At 39.0% G+C, this 22,438-nt stretch overlaps 1 protein-coding gene and 1 long non-coding RNA gene across 2 annotated transcripts in view; one reads left to right on the top strand and one right to left on the bottom strand.

The window, feature by feature from the left end:
• The first annotated feature begins 1,360 nt into the window (after positions 1-1,360).
• LOC106946539 (uncharacterized) lies at positions 1,361-17,681 on the top strand. The gene is made up of 3 exons (XR_001424795.1): positions 1,361-3,466; positions 14,718-14,840; positions 17,648-17,681. It is a non-coding gene; the product is annotated as an uncharacterized LOC106946539 (long non-coding RNA).
• The window catches only part of slc16a4 (solute carrier family 16 member 4), a 35,652-nt gene continuing 17,400 nt past the window's right edge, over positions 4,187-22,438 (bottom strand). Inside the window, exons 5-11 of the mRNA XM_015030928.1 lie at positions 22,044-22,176; positions 21,754-21,897; positions 21,473-21,634; positions 20,740-21,390; positions 14,715-14,926; positions 13,638-13,731; positions 4,187-8,463 (exon numbers count right to left, since the gene is read on the bottom strand). Coding sequence (XP_014886414.1) covers positions 8,261-8,463; positions 13,638-13,731; positions 14,715-14,926; positions 20,740-21,390; positions 21,473-21,634; positions 21,754-21,897; positions 22,044-22,176 — 1,599 coding nt within the window. The 3' untranslated portion in view covers positions 4,187-8,260. The remainder of the gene's footprint in view (positions 8,464-13,637; positions 13,732-14,714; positions 14,927-20,739; positions 21,391-21,472; positions 21,635-21,753; positions 21,898-22,043; positions 22,177-22,438) is intronic.

The raw sequence follows: 22,438 nt of genomic DNA, 5'->3' as shown, positions 1-22,438 counted from the left end.
TGAGTATTACAGTGTAACACCACATTCTCAAGAAACACCATACAAGTTTCTGTTTTGATCTGAAAATATTCAAGTTAGCCACTGCTTTCCTCTTCACTTGATCTGCTGCTTGGCAAAAAAAAAAAAAATTAACTGGGAGATCAGAGCCTTCAAAGCTGAAACATTCCCAAAGAAGGAAATGAAACTAGATGAGATGAAGATGAGGACTTTATTTATGTATTTATTTATTTTTGGGAGGCCATGCTGGTTTCTTGTTTTAGCCTCACACAGATGCGCCTTTGGTACTTCAGCCATTCTGGTTTCTTGAGCTTCTTGAAACGACAACAAAAAATGTTTTAAGTTGTAAAAAGAGCAAGTGGCCATAAAAGTATTCAAATGCTCCCTATGGAGAAGGAAATATATTTTAAATGTCCCTTTTTAAATGACAAATCAAATAATCATGATATTTTAGTCATTTTTATAGCCACTTTATCTTTTTGCAACATATTTTTTTATATATTGAAAGCAGGAAGCTTGATGCATGACCTAAATTAGATGAGATTTTAATTTGGCAAATTTTGCTTTAAGTTTGGGTTTATATACCAAATAATGCAAACTTGGTTGTTTCTGTAGACGCAATGTATAAAAAGTAGAGTTGAGTCTCTATGAAACATGGACATTAATAAACGTTAGAAACAGGAACAGATGTTTATATGCTGAAGTTGGCAAGACAACAATTTATCTTCATTTTAGGTCAAATATAACAAATCCACATTCTACATACAAGAGGAAGATGATGCTGTGGCACAGAACATATGCCTGCTAGTCAGTGTTTATTATTATTTATTATTAACTGAGTTTGTAATTTCTTATATTCTAAATTACATAATGAAATAAAACTGTTTATCTTAAGATGTAATCTCTGAAGTAATTTTTTTAGAGATCAAACTGCAGCTGCCTTTTATCTTCCAAGTCCAACTAAATACAACAAACTGGCAAAAAATAAATACATACACTGCAAAAACACAAAATCTTATTAAAAGTATTCTTGTCTAGTTTCTGGTGCAAATATCTTATTACACTTGAAATGAAAGGAAACCGACTCGCATGCAACTTTACAGCAAGATGTAGGAGATTATTTTAAGTAAATAATTCCTCAATATTGATGAAAAAGTTCTAGTTCTCTTAGACTTTCACTTATAACAAGACATTTTTCCCATATTATAAGTGAAAAAATCTCCCAGTGGAACAAGTTTTTTTTTCCATCATATTAAGCAAACATTTACTTAAAACAAGCTTCCATATCTTGCTAGAAAGTTACTTGTAAGTTAGTTTTTCTTATCGTATTTCAAGTGTAATAAAATATTTTTGCACTAGAAACTAGACCAAAAATTTAGTTTTTTGTAGTGTAAATAAATAACCAACAAACAGACGTGAGCTAATTTTAAATTTGAAAGGTATTTTCCATTCATTGCCCAGCAAATAAACAAGTCAGTGGTGAGAAAAGCTGCATAAGAAGTTTTGGTATGAACTTGGATATGGTGCAATATCATTGCCATAATGCTTCACAACAAATCACATTATTGGATTATTTAACTTGACTACGTTTCATTTATGTTATCATTTTACCTTTAAGACGCTACACATTAGTATGATTAAAAATATTGAAGAAGTTGAGACATACCAACAGAATTGGTGATTAGACAACACTTATTGATCCTGGCAAGGTGTTTGTGATTTTGACCTTTGACGATTGATGGATATAAGCAGTAAGATCCCCTCCCCTGCAACCCTGCAGACATTGATATAGAAAATGGATGGAACCTTTTCTAACTTCAAGACCGATCACAACTTCAGTGTCCAAAGTCGGTCCTTGAGGGCCGCCGGCCTCCATGTTTTAGTTATTTCCCTGGTTCAACACACCTGAATCAAATGAGGTAGATGGACCATCTCACCCATTACTTACGAAAAAGACATGTACTTAGCTTATTATAATTAATAAAGTGACTATTTTAATACAAATGCATCTAATTTACTATGGAATAGTGCCATAAATCCTGAATGTTTTTCAACAATAAGCTTCATAGTCCCTGGTCATAGCTGAGTTTATTCACTGTAGGAATAAAACAACAACAAAAAACAACTTTATTAGATAATTTCAGGGTTACTGTAGTCATAATTGACCTTATTTATTTATTTATTTTTTGTCTTATGCATAGGCCAATTATTCTCTGTCTGATAACCTTGAGTAAGAATACCATGGAAAAAACAGTTTTTATATTAAACTATAATGGTCAGGTGGTCTAATTTCTTTAATTTTTAAGCAAAAAGCAAAAACCATCCCTGCTGGTAATCTATTGAGTCATTATTACAGCTACATTTAATGTTCAAATATACTATAATATTTACTACTATTGATTGTAAGTGGAAATAATATGTGAATGCATGATAAAGCTAAGTGTAGTACTTCCTTAATTGGTCATAAAACTAAATATTGGGTCTTTTGGTGTCCTCTCTACAGAATAGCACTGGGAGTCCTGTTGGCTATTAGCTGCTTGAAGAGGCGCCGGTAGCTAGCCTCCACCCAGCTGCTCACAAATGTGCCTCTCATAGTTTGCCTAACACTTAGCTGTTCTTTCAGCCAGCTGGCTGGCAGTGTGCAGCAACAGATGGCCAGAGAAAACTCTGATCACTTCCACACCGTCTCTGACATGCCATTAAAAATAAATGGTAGGACCAGATCAATGGAAACTGAAAGCTATAGGAGGTAATTTCATTTGTGAATTGGTTTATACATTTCTTCTTCCATTCACTGTTTTCGTTCCTGAAACCGACTCGTTGTCTATTTAGGTAATCTTGTTACGTCATCCACTACTAGCTCCAAATAATATTTTAATGAAATTTAGATGAAAACCTGAGAGTTAGACAGGAAGTGAAACAACCGGGCAAAGAGACTGCAGTCAAAAACGGATAAGATTAGATTCAATTTACTAAGAGCGGTAAATGTTGTAACTTCAGTAATTTTACTTAAATAAAGTTGTTCTTGTATTGAGATTATTTTCACTTAAAATGGCTTTAAAAAGACTTAAATCTAACTTACTAAAACATAAAAACGCTGTTTAACCACCAGTTGGTAAACATCAGTTATTTAGACTGACTAAGAAGGCTTTGCTATCAATAATCAGATTGCATGAACTGTAGAAACGTGGCTCATCTTTACATCAGCAATTTGGCAATACAAATACCAATGGAGAAAAGGCGTTCATGACACAAGGCAGTGAATCACTGATAAAAGGGAACATGTTATGTTAGCCCCGGTCATAGGCGGTAATATCATCCATGAAACTTATTGCAGATTTTATCTTGCCTAACTTTTCTAATTAAAGCATTTGTGCTTTCTCAACAGACGTCGATGGGGCTGCAGTTCTGTTTCCAAGACACTGGGCCGACCTCCCGGATTCATTCGCGGTGAGTAAACTTTACACAGGTAACGAACGCAAATTTATTTTTCTGTTTCAGTTCCATTCATAAAGATATGAATGAGAGACAGAGAGACCGAAAAGCTAAATTTCCATAAAAAATATTTATATATGGAAATTTGATTGCCGCAACAACCATAAGGAGTTGTCATTAACTCCTCCCACTAAAAAGGGCATGCCATCAAAGCTCTTTTCCAAAGATGCTGATAGAGGACTGTATGCTAGTACAAAAAGGAAAGTTGAGTGGAAGGAAGAAAGTGTAGTAGAAAAATATGCACAAGCAACATGGATAACAGAGAGGATTGTAAAACAAGGCTCATTAAGGAGTCTGGGATTGAAGTCACAAAATCATTTTTATTGGCCTTATATAATATGAAACATAAATTTGAGTTTTAATTAGCTCTAAGTGATAATCACCAGCAATAGACACTGAAAATATGTGTATAATGAACATTTATTTATTAATTTTACTTTGTAATCGTATTTATTTAGTTGCATCTGTTTGCTGATTAATATTAAAACTAACAAAATGAAACTGTAATATTGGATATTTTTAAATGGAATTTTCAGAAAATCACTGTAAAAAAGACCTGAAGATAAACACACTGAAATAAGTTATTTGTCCATTTTTTTTCCCTCAATAAAGTACCGTCTGCTCAATTTGCTGTACGACTTGTGATTGTTTCTCCTGTCTGACGTCTGAGTTGTGTAAATCACACAATAATAGGTCGAGTCAGAAATCATTTTTATTACATCCGAGTTGGGCACCGATACAAGTTTTTAAAAATGAAATCTAAACCTGGGAACAGAATGCCTATGATTGGTTAAGCTCATTTGCCAGACAAATCCAGGAACCAGAGCAGCAAACTAACAGAGCCCCTCCCAGTGATGCATTCACTGACAAAGAAACAAAAAAGGTTAAAAAAAAAAAAAAAAAAAACACGCACTCGTATGTTGTCTATGTAAATGCCACCTTAGGACCAGATGTCTAAGACCGAGTACCATACACATACTTTTAAAGCATCAAATATTTTTTATAAGCTTTTTTTTCTTTAACTTCAATGGTACAAAAACCTTAGTGGCCCCAAATTACAAAGACACAGCGGCTGTGAGTGAATGCAACTCGTGAGCCAAAAGAGCTTTAGTGCATGACTCGTCATGGAAACAATACAAAGAGCCTCGCTCAGTATTGTGAAAGTGAGTTGAGGGGGAATAATTTGGTGCTAATTGAGATAACATTCTTGGAGCAGGAGCCTTCTTAGTCCACAAGAGGGCAGCATGAGAGAACACACCAGCTGATTTTCAATTCAGAGTGAGCAGGCCAGTTTAAATGATAGTCACAGTCCACAGCATTTTATTTTCCACCCAGTTATAAGTTTCAAGTCGTAAGTAGGTTTTCTAATGTGATCTTTGGCTGACATCACAGGAAAGTTAGTAAAAGACACATTACCCTGTAAGGCAAATGGTGAAAAAAAAGAACCCACTGAAAACACAGAAAAACTCTAATATATATATATATATTAAAAAAAAAATAATCAAGAACCGACAGCCTCAAGTTTAAACGCAACGACACTGTGAGTTTGCACCAGAACGTTTGGGCAATAGTCTGAAAAAAAAAATATATATATATATCCATATTAGACTAACTGGGCAACATTGCATAATCAGTTGGTCACAGATTCATAGACAAAGCTGACAAAGTAACAAATTATCACAGGCAGCTGAGTAGAAAACTAATTTAGCTCTCCCACCTCTAAAGTCAACTGTGACCACAATTTGCAGAAAAACATAAGCAGATGTCTTCTCTGAAGAGCCGGTGGATTTGCAGCAAATAAACGCGTGTGCCTTGATTCAAAGGAAAGCAAACGAGCGTGTAGTTGCATAGATCAGCCAGGTGTGCATTGGCAAAAAGTCAAAAATTAGTTTTCAGTTGGCAGCCAACAAAACGAAGAAGGTAGTCGATAGTTGAAGCATTTGAAAGGCGACAGCTGAGGCTCTGTGAGTAAAGTTTTCTTAATGAAACATTCTCTCTTTTGCGGGTGTTTGCAGGCACTGGAACTTTAAACAGGGCTTTGAAAAATTGTTCTCACCAGCTGAAAGTGTTTACATTTGGTCATGCTACTACCACACCGCCAGTGAGTTTCAATGGGAGTTTATGTGACAAAGAACACCAAGTGGTGCATAATTGTGAAGTGGAAGAAAACGAATACATAGTTTTCAAACTTTTTTTGCAAGTAAAATTATAAGCTTTTAAAGCATACGTTTCCATCCCCTTTAATTTGATGCCCCTAAATAACAGCCAATGCTGTCAATTCCCTTCAAAAGTCACCAAGCAAGTCTTGATGAATGTGGCTGTTCGCTGAGGTTTGTTTGAGAACATTAGTGAACATCCATGGGCGTGGCAAAGCTGCACATCTAATGACATTACACAACCAGGATCCGGAACCTTTATGATCCAAAAAGCCCTTTTTTGCTCTCACTTCTCATAAAACAAAGTGATCTAGAGCTGCAAAACCTCCAGGCCCGCTCAAATTTTAAGCTCACAGTAAAAGCCTGGTTTGCGTTTCGGTAAAAGAACCATGAATTTATTTCTCTCTTATGGTTTTGAAACAAAAGGAATATCAAAGTTTTACAGATTTTAGAGTTTTTCCCTGAACTGAACATATTCATGAAAAAAAAGCTGAAAGAGAATGTAGCTTCAATGGAAAAAAAAAAAAAAAGAACAATGACACAATTTCTTGTACTGTTGGTGTCATTGCTGAAGTCCTGCTAAAATAAGCATTTTTATTGCTTTTAAATTAAACAAAACTGTTCCTTGTCAACTTTAGCTATTAATGGAGCGCTGGTAACTTTTTGGACTACAAGCAAAATGATGTTTGAGTCAGAAAACATTTCTGCCTGCAGTTAAACACGGCGATGGCAGCTTCATACTGTGGGGATACCTTTTCTTCTTGCAGGACAGAGAAGCTGGTTAGAGTTAATGAGGAGATGGATGGAGGTAAAAATCCAGGAGCTGAAATTCACCTACCAGCAGGAGCTACCAGCATAAACAGTGAAATTGTTTTAGGATGGCTAAGATCTAAGTTAAAATTTTGAATTTGTGGCAAGACTTGAAAACCGATGCTCAGAGACGGTCTCCATCCAACCTGTCTGAGCGCGAGTTATTTTGAAAAGTAGAACGTGCAAAAACGTCTGTCTCTGTTTATTTGCAAAGTTGGCAGAGACAAACCCAAGGCTTCAAAATCAAATTTCAACTCTTCCAGAGGCTCTGAATTCAAATTCAAGGCACATTTCTCATATTTCTATTTGTCAAAACAAAACAACAACAAAAAAAACATTGTTTCTCTGTATTCGTCCACTTCACACTCACGGTCTTTGTGCCGTTTTGTCACATCAAATTCCTATAAAACAAATTGGCGTTTGCGGTCACTATGTGACAAAAAAGAGAAAAAAGTTCGAGCACTACTAATAACTTTGCAAGGCACTGTAGAGTACAACTTTTTTTTTTTTATTTATAGGAAAGCTTTGTTTTTACTGAAATATATTACTGTGAGCAACGAACAGACGCAGAGATGATGAAATCATCTGACATGACTGTGCCAAAGTAGTTAGCATAGCTTCCGTGCAAAAAGACTCAAAGGTCAGAATTATCATTTACAGGAGCTGGCAGTCGAAACGGCGAATGATTACAGGGAATTGGATTCTGGCTGCCGTGTGAATGCGCTCTCAGTATTGCATAAGCAGTGACAGCTGTATTTCTTACACAACTGTCTGTTAAACTAGTTTAGTAGCTACTAGGGGGATCAAAGCCAGTTTAGGTGTGAGGTTTTGCTGACTTTAATGTGCTGAGACAGGCTTTATGCCAGTTTAAATTTAGGAGATGAAAGTGAGTCTATGAGCAGCTGCGGGGCGATAGACATGTGAAGGGTTCGTGGGGGGTTACTTTACACGAAAGCATGAAGTGAGAGTTGTGCAAAAGAGTCGACCGTGCGGCTACCCCGCTGTTTGAAAGTTATGAAACACATATACTGCTTTCCTAAATATTGATCCATTGGAGGAGGAGAAGAAGCTGGGATGAACGGGTTCAAACCGTCTGAAAAGAAGCAGGAAACGTGAAAACGATAAGATGTCTTCTGTTAGCCTGGATGACCGTTAGCTTACACGTACATGCTCATGAACTGTGCTTAAAGTTAAATGTTGCCTACAGTAATCTCACGGATTGTATCTTCCAATGTGCTTTTTTGGCTTCATACGTGACATAACTCACTGGGACGCAGCAGCAGGCTACAGCGACGGGGGGTTTGCTGAGTATTTTGGCTCCGTGGCAGTTTGAAATCATGCAGCATAGTCACAACTTGGCCCAAAGTGCATATCAGTGAGAAAACGTTTTACACATACAGATAAATGCTATTCAAGACATCAGATGCAGCACATGGATATGTGCTTCGATTGATAATGTCACAGAGACAGGATTGGGAGCTTGGTTCCTCGCTCTGCATTGTTCAGTTTAGTTGTTGCATTGGGTGGTAGAGTACATCGCTCCTTTGTGTGCTCGATTACCTTCAGCTGGGATGTTTGTGCTTCCGATAGTAAAACTGTTTTGCAGAACACAAGAATTTTGGCTTTTTTTTTTTCTTTCTCATATGTTCTGCATAATCACATATCCAGAGCGTTGTATGTTCTTGTGTTACTGTAATGCTGGTGTCGCTCTTTTTGCAGAAAGTCATGGCCCAGGCCCCAGCTTTAGGTTGAGAGGGTTCAGGCTATGCGAGCCACCTTAGTCCAACTTCCAGGTTTCATTGTTACACAGCACCATTCTGGTCAGGGGTGAAGCAGCCGTTAATCTTACAGTTGCTTTCTGCTCTCTGGCTTTGAGAAAGTTTCTTCTTGGCTTTCCAGCGCTGAGCGAGCGGCTCCATGAACAAGGAGAGGGATGAGAGCAGGTAGCAGAGGCCCGCCAGGTAGAAAGAGCAGTCGTATGTCTGTGTGTAGTCATACAGGAAGCCTATGAAAACAGAAACAACATGATCTTTAGTCTGTGAAGACTATAACACAACGGTTTTGAATCACCAGTATCTTAACTCCAGTCAGAACGGCTTCCCACTTTTTAAAATGACTCGAACTAAAACCTTTTGTGGAAATTAGAAGCATTTTTTTTTTAGGTATTTTATATTTTCTCAGTTTATTGGACTTTTTTTTTAATTATTTACTAACAATTAAGTTAAAAATATTGTCATACCCCTGGCAGATTTATGTTTAAAGTTATCTTTTAATTTCACCGACTTTTTGTCTGACTGGAAGTAGCACGGTGAACCTCCACCTCTTCACATTTCATTATTCATAGATTTGTCTGTGAAAAGTAACAGATAATCTGAAAAGTTCACCATGATATTTTTTTTTTTTTAAATATTCAGGGAAAAATATGCAGCTGAAATACATAAGCATAAAGCTGCTTGACATGCTATTGGCTGGCGTTTGCAAATCAAACCTTGCCATTGATTGGCTGTATCAAGACGAAGAAGGCCGTGGATGTTGGTAATAGTGCAAAGGCAAGTTCCTCTGCATTAAGATGCACATCATCGACTATTTGGTGTTTGAGCTGGTAAAACAGGCAACTATATGTGTTCTTAGAAGGGGTATCAAGTATTTGTGGATTTCAGTGGGTTAAGCCTCCTCAAATACAGGGAGTTCACTGTATTAATGTTTTAAAGCAGCCCAGCCAGACACCCAACTTTTGTAAAAGTATGATTTTATTGTATTTTTATGGTGTGGACCTCAGGAAAAATAGTCTGTCCTGTGGTAAAGACTAATGGGGATCCTTAAATAAAGAAATAATTTTGAATTTGATCATTAATCTGTGCAGGAAACTACGGACAATCACAAGGACTTTATGTGAAAGTCTCAAAGACGGCAGAAGATGTTAGATTTGTCATCTGTTGCTTTTAAAGAAATAATATCTTGAGAGTTTTCAAGGCCAAACAGTTTATTCATACCACACAGTCTGTTTACCTGTGTGGTCAGGTAGCAGACTGACCACACATAACTATTCCACACAACTATCAGATAATGTTTTTCTCAAGTATTTTACTTGATTACATGGATGTATATTAGAAATACAAAGGATGCAACAAACATATCGCTTTAGGTAACAGTGACAACTTTTAAAAATATCTCCTGGCCAAAGGTCGTTTCTCCCACTTATCTGATAGAGTCAGTCTACTCTTCAACTAGCTTAACATAGCCAGAAACCCATTTTAAATTCATCATATCTGAAAACCTTTTCTAAATGTTCCAGGTCACCAAAAGGGTAGAATGTCTCTGATCAGTCAAATGTGTGCTTCGGGTCATTGTCCTAATGGCAGACGCAGACCTTCACCCCACACCTAGTTTTCTGACGTTGGGAAACAATTTGCTCTATAAGGTTTTGGTAAAATCTTGACGTATTCAAATTCTACAGGTTGCATACAGAATAAAACAGTCCAACCTGTTTTTTGTTGTTTTTTTTGTTTACTGCAGCTGCTGTTTATTTTATGACAGTGTAAACAATTTGGTGCACATAATTCCCAGAGTACTTTTATGTGAGGTATATATTTTAGAACAATTGTGTTCAGTGATTACCCAGACTGACTGTATCGCTCATCTCCAAGGAGCCACACGGCCAAGAAGGAGTGTGGTGGCTAATGCTTCATTTCAGTCGAATTCATTCCAAGTTTCAAGTCAGGAAAAGTCGACTCCGCCGAATTTAGATTTATGACTTTTAAAGATGGATGGGTTTTTTCACTAAGCACAGAAACAAGCAAGTCCCGCTTCGACACGTTACATCACGCCCTAATCCGAATTAAGATTTCTGAAGTAAAAAAAAAAAAAAAATCATGTGACAAGTACAACCATGTTTCCTAAAACTGGCAGCTTTGGATATATCTGTGTTAACTGGGAAAAGAAAAGGAGCCGAAGCCATTTATTTCACAAGAGTGTCATAAAGAACTCAATATTCTGCGCTATTTTAAAAAAGTTTGAACGTGTCATCTCTTTTCTCCATTTCCAGCCAGCTGTATAGCATTTTAATATTTTATTATTGAACAGTTTATGTTTTCTCCAATTCAGTTCAGTTTCACATTTCTAGTGGCCTCTTTTTATTTATTTTTTGGCTTACAACCAATAAAAAAAATAATAAATTCAGTTTTCATGACATATAAATTCTTAGTAAGGTACATAAAAGGTATTTGACAATGAAATCTTATCACAATCATAAAGAATGACTGTTTACCACTGTCTAGTAGACGGTCACTGATTACCTCCACAGGGACAGTAAGCCAGAAAGGTTTACTGCTACAAAAGCTGCTTTTTAAAGACCGTTGTATCAAAGTATGCTGATGGAAAGTTGAGCGGAGGGTGCTACACAAGCCTTAAGAGGATTCTGTATCAAAGCCCATTCAAGAGTTTCAGGGTGATTTACAAGGTGCTGACTGTGAATGGAGCTGGTCCTCCCACAACCTCTGGACATTTCCAGGACGCGGGTGCCAACCGTCACATTCCTTCTACCGTATTTTCCGCAGTATAAGGCGCACCTAAAAACCATCAATTTCCTCAAAAGCCGACAGTGCACCTTATAATCCGGTGCGCCTTATATATGGACCAATATTGAGCCACAACAGATCTAGCAACTACGGTAAGCAGCCGCCGACTTCATTTTTGCCCGTAGAAGAAGAAGCGCGCGGTGCATGCTGGGATAGTTGTCAGAACGCTGGTTTCTTAATAAAGTTTGACTGACCTATCTACCTACCGACCGTCTAGAATCAGGTCGTCTGCAGGTCATTTAGCACCACGTTCTCCACGAACATGCTGTGAGCGAACGGAGAAGGGTGACCATCGTCCGGCCACGCCTGGGCCCAGTAGTGGAAGGCTCTCCTCGCCGACCAGAGTCGGACTGTTTTGTTGACATTCTTTATGTCAACAAAGTGGCTTTAGACATTCATCCTTTAGTGCAGCTCCATCTAGTGGATGCATAACGTAACTCCAGCCTCTACTGTAGCGTCTATTCTATGCGCTTTATAATGCGGTGTGCCTTATATATGAAAAAAGTTCTAAAATAGGCCATTCATTGAAGGTGCGCCTTATAATCCGGCGCGCCTTATAGTGTGGAAAATATGGTACTTTGCAAACTAGCAATATCAGAAACGTTGTACCTGGACTGAGGATAAAAATTACTGGATTGTTGCGTCATGGGCCCACAGTCCTAAATTCAAATGAAAGAACATTTCTCCTTTGTTACAGAAATCACGGTCAGAGAGTCACGCAACACTCGGCACAAGATCTTTCATCTGCTGATGTTGTCGTCGTGGTGAATCACGTCTAAAATCACAGCAGCCATCTACCAGAAACATGACAAGCATGCTAAGATTCCTTCTGCTGATAAGCTACCTGGAAACGCTGATTTCATCTTGCAAAAAAATTAAAAACTTCCTGTAAGACATGGGTCCTACCCACACTGCCAAACATACCAATGCCTGCTTCAATAACCATGACCGCTGTGCTTCACTGACTACCAACGTACATGGCCTAAAACCCACAGAGAACCAGTGGAACCAGTGAAAATAAGAAACATTAGATCCAACAATGGAGACAAAATGAAGTTCAGATATTAAAGCCTCCTGAACACCCAGCAGATCCTGCGTTGATTTAGCAACTGATGCAAAAGGAGGCCCGGCCAAAAACTGACCACATTTACTGAGCACATGCACATGCTTTTCAGAACAATCACATTTCCAAATTTGGGGTTTCCATAACTATAATGATCACAATTAACAAAAAATAAAAACTATTAATATATCACTGTCTATACTGAAACCTTTTATCGTACTTCTGATGAGTTTTTAAATGTATTTACTAAAAGTGTGTTATGTTCTTTCATTTATTTCATGACTCTGCCTTCTAGTTTGAACACAGTAAATAAATCACGTTCCCTGAGGAACGACTGGTTCAAACGTTCAACAAACCTCATATGTCAAAGACTCTTAACACTTGACTGAAAGATCAAAAGTTGCATGAGAATAAATGAAAACTGGTCTGACAGCACTTGCTGCACGCTGCAGCCAATATTAAAGCTGGCCTTTCTCTATTTTTTCTTTAAATAACGTTTCTCACTCAAATGGAGAGGACGGTAAACAGATCCTCAAGATATTTCTGTACCACCCTAAAGGGGCCATTCATCATGTTTCAACTGATGCAATCTTCAAGCTTCATTGGTAGATTTGCAGAACACCATTGACAAGTCAGTATGTGGAAGGGCCCCCTGACTTTAACTTGTGCCAAGTGTTACCAATTAGGGCAAAGGGCGCTGGGGTGTATTTTCCTAGAAGCATGAAAACAAGAAGTGAGACTATGAGTTTTTTTTATCCCTTATGTTGTTTTTTTGTTTGTTTGTTTTTTGGCCATTTACAGAAGGTATCCGCAGATCAGATGTCAGACAGACGACCTGCATTGCTGTTATCTTTTTCAGCTGACCTGGAGAAGACATGGTTTGAATGGACTCTGACCTGCTGTAACTAAAATACTGTAACAAAAACCTGTAGCCCAGATTAGAAACAGCTCTCCAAGACTACAAAAGGAAAGATGCCATCAGTTAAATAAAGTGACTGGAGTTCCCTAAAAGAACGGCGCTGTTATTCTGGGGGTTTGACCCCGCAACCCACCATGTGTTTTTCTGCGAAGCCAATTGAACATTTCTAGTATGTACAGAGTTGTACTTTTACTGTACATTTTTTTTCTCCTGTCTGCTTCATTTTTTTTTTTTTTTTTTTACTCCATAGTGTGTACATACACACTTTGAGAGTCGGCAAGGAATTCAGGGCACAGAAAAAATATGAGACAGGAGGCCTATCAACCTGCCAAGCATCACACTTATGCCTTCATGCCTCCCATCCCTTTCACCATACACACACACACCTAAACACACACACCCACACACACACACGTACTTTCTGCCTGTAGCTCTTACAAAACCCTGAAACATGCACAAACATCTCCACGGCCCTCTGTGTAATGAATGCTTCAGAAATGTATAGCCATGGCAGCCATCCGTGCACATGCAGAACTCATAAATGTGTTTGTGTACATTTGGAAAAAGTGGGTCAGCACATGCATAACTCTTGATGAATTTCCAAGAAGTGGTCTGCTCACCTGCCAGTGGAGGCCCAGTGAGGCAACCCAGGCCAACAAAGAACATGGAGAAACCCATGGAGTTATTGAGTTTCTCCGACCCAACAAGATCAACCTGCAAAACAGAAAAGCACACATTTCACTCGACATAATTACATTTGAACTAAAGCTCCTTCAACTTACTAGCACTTACATGCTACTTGGATAGTTTAAAAAAGTTTAATTTTCACATTTCCATAGGGTCTGAGTTTTGTGGAACTGACATTTCATATAAATTAATAATGTCAGAGTTGACTGTGGACTAATGAATGTTAATCCTTTTATTGTTACTTTTTTTTTTCAACTAACAGATCACAGCTTAGAGTCCACAACACTCAGCAACTCCAAGTCTCCCTTCCTAAAAGCTCATTTTTCTTGTTTAGCAGTTGCTTTAGTTCACTAGTGAACCAGGGTTTGTTATTAGGAAGCATCTCACTGTTCTGATGTAGATTGTGCTTCCCATACAGCTGTTTATATCGTTATATATATGAAAAAAGGTCTTCTACCTAACAAATACATGTAAGAGTCAAAGTAAATTAGGCTGTCATATGTCAGTGGCATGTCTCAGTTGTAAAGCTGATTCAATGGCAAGCAAATACCCTCGAAAAAAGCAGACCACGACAATACGTTTTCAGACTGTTGGAGCAATATAATAAAATCTACAGAATAACCAATGACTCATTCAGTTGGACTGACCATAACGACAATTGCAAAAACATTTCCAACGATTTTTCCAGCCGTTATTCAATTATGTAGTGAGCATCACACAACCCAAACAATGCGCTTGATGTGAACTCAATGGATGGGCAGAAGTGGAAACTGATATAATGAGACAGAGGCGTAAAAGATTTCACATTCACAGATTATTTAAAAAGATAGAGGGCTGTTTATGAGACTCATCTCCCAAACTTAACACTTACATCTTCATCTCTGGATTATATACATATTTTTCTTTTTTGTTTGTTTGTTTAAATAGGAAACATAAGGCATCAGAATTGCTAAATGATGGGTCAACTATTTTTTTCCCCACCAACAACAAAAATCCTTGGTTTTCCTTACCAGGACAGGCAGCAACAGAGCCATGTAGCCCCCGCAGAAGATCGCGAAGAAGACCGCATACACCATCAGCAGTATGTAGGAGGTGGCCAGAGGGGAGAGCATGTTGACCAAGCCACAGAGGATCAGGTAGGCTTTGTGAAAGTGATATTTATGAAACAGGTTCCTGTCTGTCACCCAACCTGAGGCCAACTGGGCGATCGTCTCTGTGATACCTGGAACAGAAGCAAAGATGAGAAACTTGTGTGAATAAAAGTGAAATTTAATCTAAGTGAGTTTGGAAGGTTTCATTGATCAAAGAAAAAAAAAGACACATTTAGAAATAACCTACAATAACAATTATTCACACCATCTGATTTGAATGATTTCTGACTGCGCCTGAGTACGATGACGAGGCAGATTATGGACTTTTCTCTGCGGAGGTCAACTGGAATGTGATCGGCATTGCGGAATCTGCAGTGGTATATTGACCGTTGCAGAAATAGCTACAAGCAAGCAGTGCTGAGCCTCTGATCAATGAAACAAGCTGGTCCTCTGCATATCAGAGTAACTCCTGATACCCTTTGTGGAAACTCAGCGGTGTCAGAGCACTGGGTCTTTTGATGTCTTCAGTTTCTCAGACTTTGACAGAACGCCTCTGCACTCTTTACCTAACAGGATCCAAAACCCTCTGTCTCCATCGGGGTTAAAGAAGACGACATGAGGCAGCTGTGCAATGTTTATGTGTCCTCCTCTTGTGATCCAAGAAATGTCCTGGTGCGTCCACTGCTTGGACACTGACGAGATGTGCCTTTGTTTGTGTGTTTTAGCCTCAGCAGGTTGGTTTAGCCCTGCAGCTGTTCCTGTTCAAACTCATCACAAAGCTGTTTAAATTTGGCCTCTCCAAGTAGCAGCACCTTAAGCCAAGTGCATTGGGGACGTTGGTTTTGTCCGTTAGCCTCCACTGTATCAGCAAGTAAAGAAATTGTTGGGGTTGGTGCTACGCTGGATTAACTGCCTGACCCTGACAAACAATTTCCATTCTATTAAGGGCTGAAGGGCAAGAAGAAATGCCAATCAGGTTTCTTTAAACTGTGACATTTTGTCAAAAGACTAAATCGAAGGGTTATAAAAGGCATGTTGGTTTTCCCAGCTACTCTGAAATCACTGCTGGCTTTACTTGCCTTTTTTTTTTTTTTTTTTTTTTTTTGCAAGCACAGCCTCATCAATACCCCTCAGCAAAGTGTCGCCCACTTCAGAACTGGACTCAGACAAAACCGGGACCTCCCCTTGTAACCACGCCAACAACTTTACTCTGTTAGTCGTTGCCTAGCGACTCCAGTCGGCTCCAGTTTCGGAGGGGTGACGAGCACACTGACCCAGATGACAGCGGCCTCTCTTTCCCCTGGCCAAGTCGATGACAGCGCTGAGCTTGAATAAGAAGAACAGCAAGTTCTGGGGGTTTGCAGCTTTGTGGTGTGCGTGGCACCCGGTCTTCTTTTTCCTCTTTTATTACGGAGCAAGAGTAAAAAGAATCCATCTGTCCTGCTGCACGCTGGAACAAAGCTTAGCAGTGTCAACCCAAGGAGCATGGAAGAAAACTCAATCACTGGAAAAGTCTTCACACCCCTCATGCTTTTTCCTCATGGCGTTTTATGAAATAGATCAATGCAGAGTAGCACATAACCAGGAAGTAGAAGACAAAAAAAAAAAAATCATTCCCTCCATTACTAATAAAAGGTGACAAAGTGTGGCGAGTGTTTATATTTAGACCCCTAAATAGTTGTCTTGAAAATAAATAGAACTCACCAGTTAAAACCAGTATAAATCCATTGGTTCTGTGAAGGCATCAGCGGCCAAACTCTTTGAGAAATTGTTTAATCCATGTTTTGGCGTATAATCCTCTGTGGCCCGACACAGAGGATTATACGGCAATTTGGTCGACCCCTGAAAGCATGGGTTTTTGGACCTTCCACAATGGGTAAAATCGTGCAGAGCCATTGTTTTTTTAAATATAGTTACAATAACAAATTCAGATTTTAGAAGTATATTTTTTCACTGAAAACTTCCCGCATTGAATTTCCACAACAAAGTGGCACTAAAAGCATAAGAGACTGTGTTTTATTTGACTTTATGTTGGAAACTAAGTACTTTTGTTTGCATTATGTTCCCACAAACATCAACACCCAGTAGAAAATAAATATGTTGTTTTATGTTTTTCTTTATTTTGAAACCTAACAATAAAAGTGCAATATCATATTTCTGAAAATGTTATGCAACATTTGTGGCTCAAAACAAGTTTGTTTTGCTGGACTGAGGGCGGAAATGGCTATTTGGCTGGTAAAGGCTGCAAAATCGTCGCCTAAAGTGACAGTCGGTGCAAAGAGAGCATTAATCAGAGACGTAGCTAAGAGGCCCGTGGTAACTCTAGAGGAGCGACAGTGACCCTCTACTCAGGTAGGAGAATCTATGGACAGAACAACTACCTCTGTGCTTTCCACACATTTGGTGTTTATGGAAGAGCATCAAGAAAAATGTGATTGTTGAAAGAAAACCATAAGAGGTTCAGTTTGAAGTTTACCACAAGCTATGAAATAAATACAGTAGACATGTGGAAGAAGGTGCCTCGGTCAGATGAGACAAAGTTAAACGATGTTCCTTGCAAGCAAAATTTCGTCTGCAGCAGAAAAATGAAGCTCGGCTATATTCTGTTTTCAGTTATGCTCAACTTGTGGCTGAAATGTGAAAAAAAAAAAAAAAAAAAACTTCAAGGGGCACAAATCTTTTCACAAATGTATTGTAGCAAGGTTTACAGCCCTTCTTAGTTAATTTTAGCATTTCTTGAGGAATTTTCTACAACAGAGCTGCATGACCCCAATCCTTACCTTAACCCCCAAGTGCTGTGCAGTATGTTGATTCCTATATTCCTTTTTTTCTCTCTCTTGCTCTCGGTGAAGGCGGACGCCTTTTTCCTCTTCTCCCTCCTTGCCCTGCTTTTTCTGGTTTTGTCCTGTTTTTTTCTATATTTTTGGAGCCTTTCTTTGCACATCATCCAAATCTAGAAATTATGGATCTGCTCAACCGATCTCTCAATGCAGTTGATCAAATTTTCTCGACGAGAACTCAAGGCACAGGAGAGCCCTCTTGTCCTGCGGGGAAAACACCCGGCAGGATTCACCCTGGATTTATTCATGACAACAGGATTTCTGCTGTTTGGAGCTTGTGGATTCCTGGCTTATCGACAAATTTGTGACGGACTTGGCCGAACTAGCGAACACTCAGACTGTTGGTGTGGACAGAGATGAGGACTCTAAAACTAACTAACAGGATGGAGTCGGTCATGGAGAAGTTGCTAGTTTCAGTTCAGTGGAACAATCAAACTAATTTAGATAATTGGGAACTGAGATGAGAGACTTTAGGGAAGATTGAAATTTATAATCTACCCGACCAAAGACATTCTGTATCTGAACTGGCTCTCCCCATGTTGCCTTGGAAGGGCTGCATATTTTCAATCTCCTTGAAGATTTGCAAACATAACGCTCCTTCCCACCTCACCCCCTCCTGTTATACATGCAGCTGTGGAGCTGAGCGCTCCTAAGGCCTCGATAACAACACCTTTATCGGACTTTTGCCGGGAGGCTGAGCAACATGGTTTCATGGGCCTGTGACGTCACCGCCTTCACTCATGTCTTTGTTTTGCCCTTTGTTTTGCCTGCCTGTTGCCATCTGCCCTAATGTGTCTTTTCCTCCTTTTTTATTTTATTTTGTTAGAAACTGTGGAGTACTCACTACTTAACCCAGAAAAGGATTGTTTTAGATTATTTTAGTTTATTAGTAATATCAGAAATTGTGGAGTACGCACGATTTAGATCAACATTATCCTTCCTACATAACTTTTATGCAGAGACTCATGCTGCTACAGCCCAGAAAAGGAATTATAATTACAACAAACTTGGAATCCAGAAATACAGGAACAGTCACTATTTGGTTACTTTTTATACTACTACTTGTTAGAAACTGTGACTACTCACTTTTAACCCAGAAAAGGAATTAGATTAGTCACTCTTTAGCTTATTTTTTTCAGAAACTGTAGAGTACTCACTAATTAGAGGCAGAGACCAGAACCCCAGAGGACACGTTTGGATCGAGACGACTTTTTAGACTCCTGTTCTTCCAACCCAGAAATGGAATTAGACCAGAGGATAATTACCAACCCTGAACAGGAACAACTAGTTTACATACTTTAGGTCAACATTAGATACTTTTCCCTCTTTCTTTTTTTGGCTCTTTCCTTTGATTTGTTATTTTGTTTGTATTTCCTTTTAATTCCTGTAAAGCACTTTGTATTGCCTTGTTGCTGAAAATGTGCTATATAAATAAAATTACATTCATAAAAGCTTCCTTTTTCTGCTGGTTTACACTTTTTCACAATAATAACTGATAAAGATATGCTGCATTTTTTTTTTCTTTAGTTTCCTCAAAGTTTTCTCAACTTTCCATGCAACTAAATTATGTACATTTATTTCTTGTTATTTCCCCCACCCCCCAACTCTTAATTGATTTGTGGCCTAAGATTTGACTGAAAACAAAACGTGGATCCTATTAAAAGAGAGCACTTAAATAAGAGAGTACTGAACTGCTTCTCTGAAAGGCACCTCAGTTAATACTGTATCTGAAAGCTTGCAGACGACTGTCAGTGATTACATTTTAAAACATAAGTGCTTAAATGAGCAACAGTCAGACATTTCAATTATTCACAGTGCCTGACAAGGCACTAACAGAATTACATGTCCATGTGGTTGGCGGTCAAATGTTAATACCGTTTTCTGGTCATATGGAGGGGCCTCGTCGATCGTATACTGCTAAACCCACCCGTCCTGGCCAGTGGACCAAAGTTCAGCTTTTATGTAAGAACATTCATTACATAAGACTGCAGAGTCTGAGTAGCTCACAAATAATTAATGCCTAAAAGTTGACTGAGCACTTCTTTTGCATCACTTAGAAGATCCAGACTGGAAAAAAGAGATGCACCGCCTGCTTCACAGTCCCGGCAAAAAAAAAAAAAAAAAAAAAAAAACACGGGATCTGCAAAGTACGAAGACATGCAGGCTGAAGCCTGTCAGAAGCGGATCCTGTCAGATCTGTGGCTCTAGTTTCCTAAAAGCATTAATGATCTATAAAACCTACTAGTTATGTATTTTATTGTATGTTAAAGACTAACCAGTGACCTGCTCAAAACAAAAACAAAAAAATATGCACTTATAAGGGCAGCAAACACATTTTACAAATTTAAACTCCTGTAAAAAGTACAAGTGTCCAGTGTTTGTGTCCCTAAAGACTAAACTCAAAACATAATTTCATATATTTTCTTTTTATTTACCTGTTGAGTAACATTACGTTCACAGTTTAAATGCAAAGGAAGGGGAGGACGGGTGCTCTGTGAGGTGGAAGCTCAGCTGGTGGCTGCAGCTCTGAGGACTAACTTTGTGGGAGCAAGCGTTTAGGCACCCTGAATAGTTGCCATGGGAGATTCAAGGATTTCTTTAATACCCTCCTAATGAAACTAAAAGGATCTGTAGTGTTGTCATTCACCAAACATGATCAAATACTGTTACAGCAGTCATGCTGTTTAACAATCTGAGCAAGGTTCTCTCTAGCAGCAGCTGTTTTCTATTTGCAGTCAAGCAGTCATCACTGAGCACCAATGATTTTCTGATGTCGGACCCATTAACAAAAGTTAATGCAGAAGCCGTCTTTATCTGTGTAAGAGAATTTTCTCTGAACTCACAGGTTATTAAGTCCCTTTCTTTTACAAGCTTTTACAGCACAATTAAATCAAATTAACGCAGGGAGCAGAAAATGGTTTTTGAAAGTGCTGGAAATATTTGTTTGGCACAATTCCTATGCTAAATGAAGATTCACGTACGCTGAAAGTTGCATTATAAAAAAAAATAAAGGTAAATAAGTTCTCTTCTACAAATAACAAAACTTTTGTTACAATTTTCAGAAGTGAATGACTATTAAGTTAACTGACTAATGCTAGCCTCACCTGCTACTGAGATGATGAAAGAAGCGTCCATGGCATCGATCCCCAGGTTCCTGGCCCTGGCAGACAGGTGGAAGTACGGGATGAAGTAGGCCAGTTGACTGAACACCAAGGACCAAGTGTAGATGCAAAAGAATGGGTCCTTCAGCAAGGTGAAGTCCAATAATTTGGGTTTAACGTCAGCCACTCCAGTCGGCGTACCGGAGTGTATGGGAACTCCAACAGTGGTGGAGCCATTCATGGCACCATTCATCTCCGCTGGGCTGTCTGGACTTGCAGCCTTACACTGACCTAAGTCATGTTGGGGCTCATGGCCATTTATGTTATTGAGGACCAGTCGAGTCAATTCAGGGTCCAATGACTGGCTCTCTTGTCCATGAATGGATTGTTCTTTTAAGTTTTCAGTGTCTCTGTGAGGCGTAGGAGAGGACTGGAGAAAATCAGATTTGGAGACACCATTGGACAGAGGAGAAGAGCTGCTCAAGCAGTTTTTGGGGTATTCCTTCTCTGCAGAGCTCTTAAGGGAAATAGAAGGGCTCTTTTGGATAGGCAAAGACGTAGAGTTTGTTGCAGGTGGCTTCACATTAATGGGTCTCAAAAGCATCCCAGAAGCCACCAGGTTCAGCATGAGGCCGCCGAGAATCAGCATTGCACCTATGGATGACAAACACGACCCGCTGCATCAGATTCACTGGCACACAAGAGCTCATCCAAAGAGTTTTCCTTCCTATCCTACCTTGCCAAGCGTACTGGTCCAATAGCAGCTGGGTGAACGGGGCCAGGGCAAAGGTCAAACCCATTCCAGATCGACCAATCGCGTACGCGGTCGCCAGCCGTTTTCTGAAGTACAGCGCTGTGATTACTGAAAATGACTGGTATAGTAATGCAAAACCCATTCCTGACAGGAGAAAAAAAAATACATTAATGGGATTAATCTGTGTTTCATTGTGAGAAAACTGAAGTCTGAAAAGTAAAAAGAAGTAGCCACCAACACCATTTATTTTCACTTGAACTCACCGACTATCACTCCCATGCTGATGTAGAGGTATACTACACTGTTGGCAAAGATGCTTATGATGAAGCCTCCACTAACTAGCACTGCCCCAGAGATGGAGGTCACCCGCGGTCCCAGCTTGGCGCAGGCCACCGAGGCAATGGGAGCTGCAGCACAAGATTTTAGATGGAGTTGGTTCTTTGGGCATATTATAACCCCTTTCAGTTGCGTATGTATGAACATGTACATAGAAAGATTTGTGTTTCTAACCAGAGGAAATAAGCAAACAGACAAATATCGTTGTCACTCCCACCTCCAGACAGACGTAAACTAGACATGATGGAACCGATCCAGCTGATGCTTTCTGCTGAACCTCCAAACTCATCTTGGAATGCCACAAAGAAGATCCCAAAGCTTTTGAGGGTGCCCATCACAAGAACATTTACCTGCAAGCACATACAAATACCAATATATAGAAATCTATTAAAATGAATACCAGGCACATAGTTCCTCTAAATCACAGCTGTAATTAAAACGGAGGTAGATTATAGTGCAACTTCCTTAATGCAATCCAAGTAAAAAAGAAAGATACTTACTTTAATATGTATTTATGTAGCAAAAAAATGTATACAGAATGACATTAAGAACTAAATACACAAAACAACGCAAGAAGAACAAGTAGCATCAGGTGTAGCATCTCAATAGACG

Source organism: Poecilia latipinna, unplaced genomic scaffold, assembly GCF_001443285.1.
Source record: "Poecilia latipinna isolate Pla-1442-1.1 unplaced genomic scaffold, P_latipinna-1.0 Scaffold196, whole genome shotgun sequence".
Taxonomy (NCBI): Eukaryota; Metazoa; Chordata; class Actinopteri; order Cyprinodontiformes; family Poeciliidae; genus Poecilia; species Poecilia latipinna.
The sequence above is the reverse complement of the archived record's forward strand: the minus strand, read 5'-3'. Positions and strand labels throughout refer to the sequence as shown.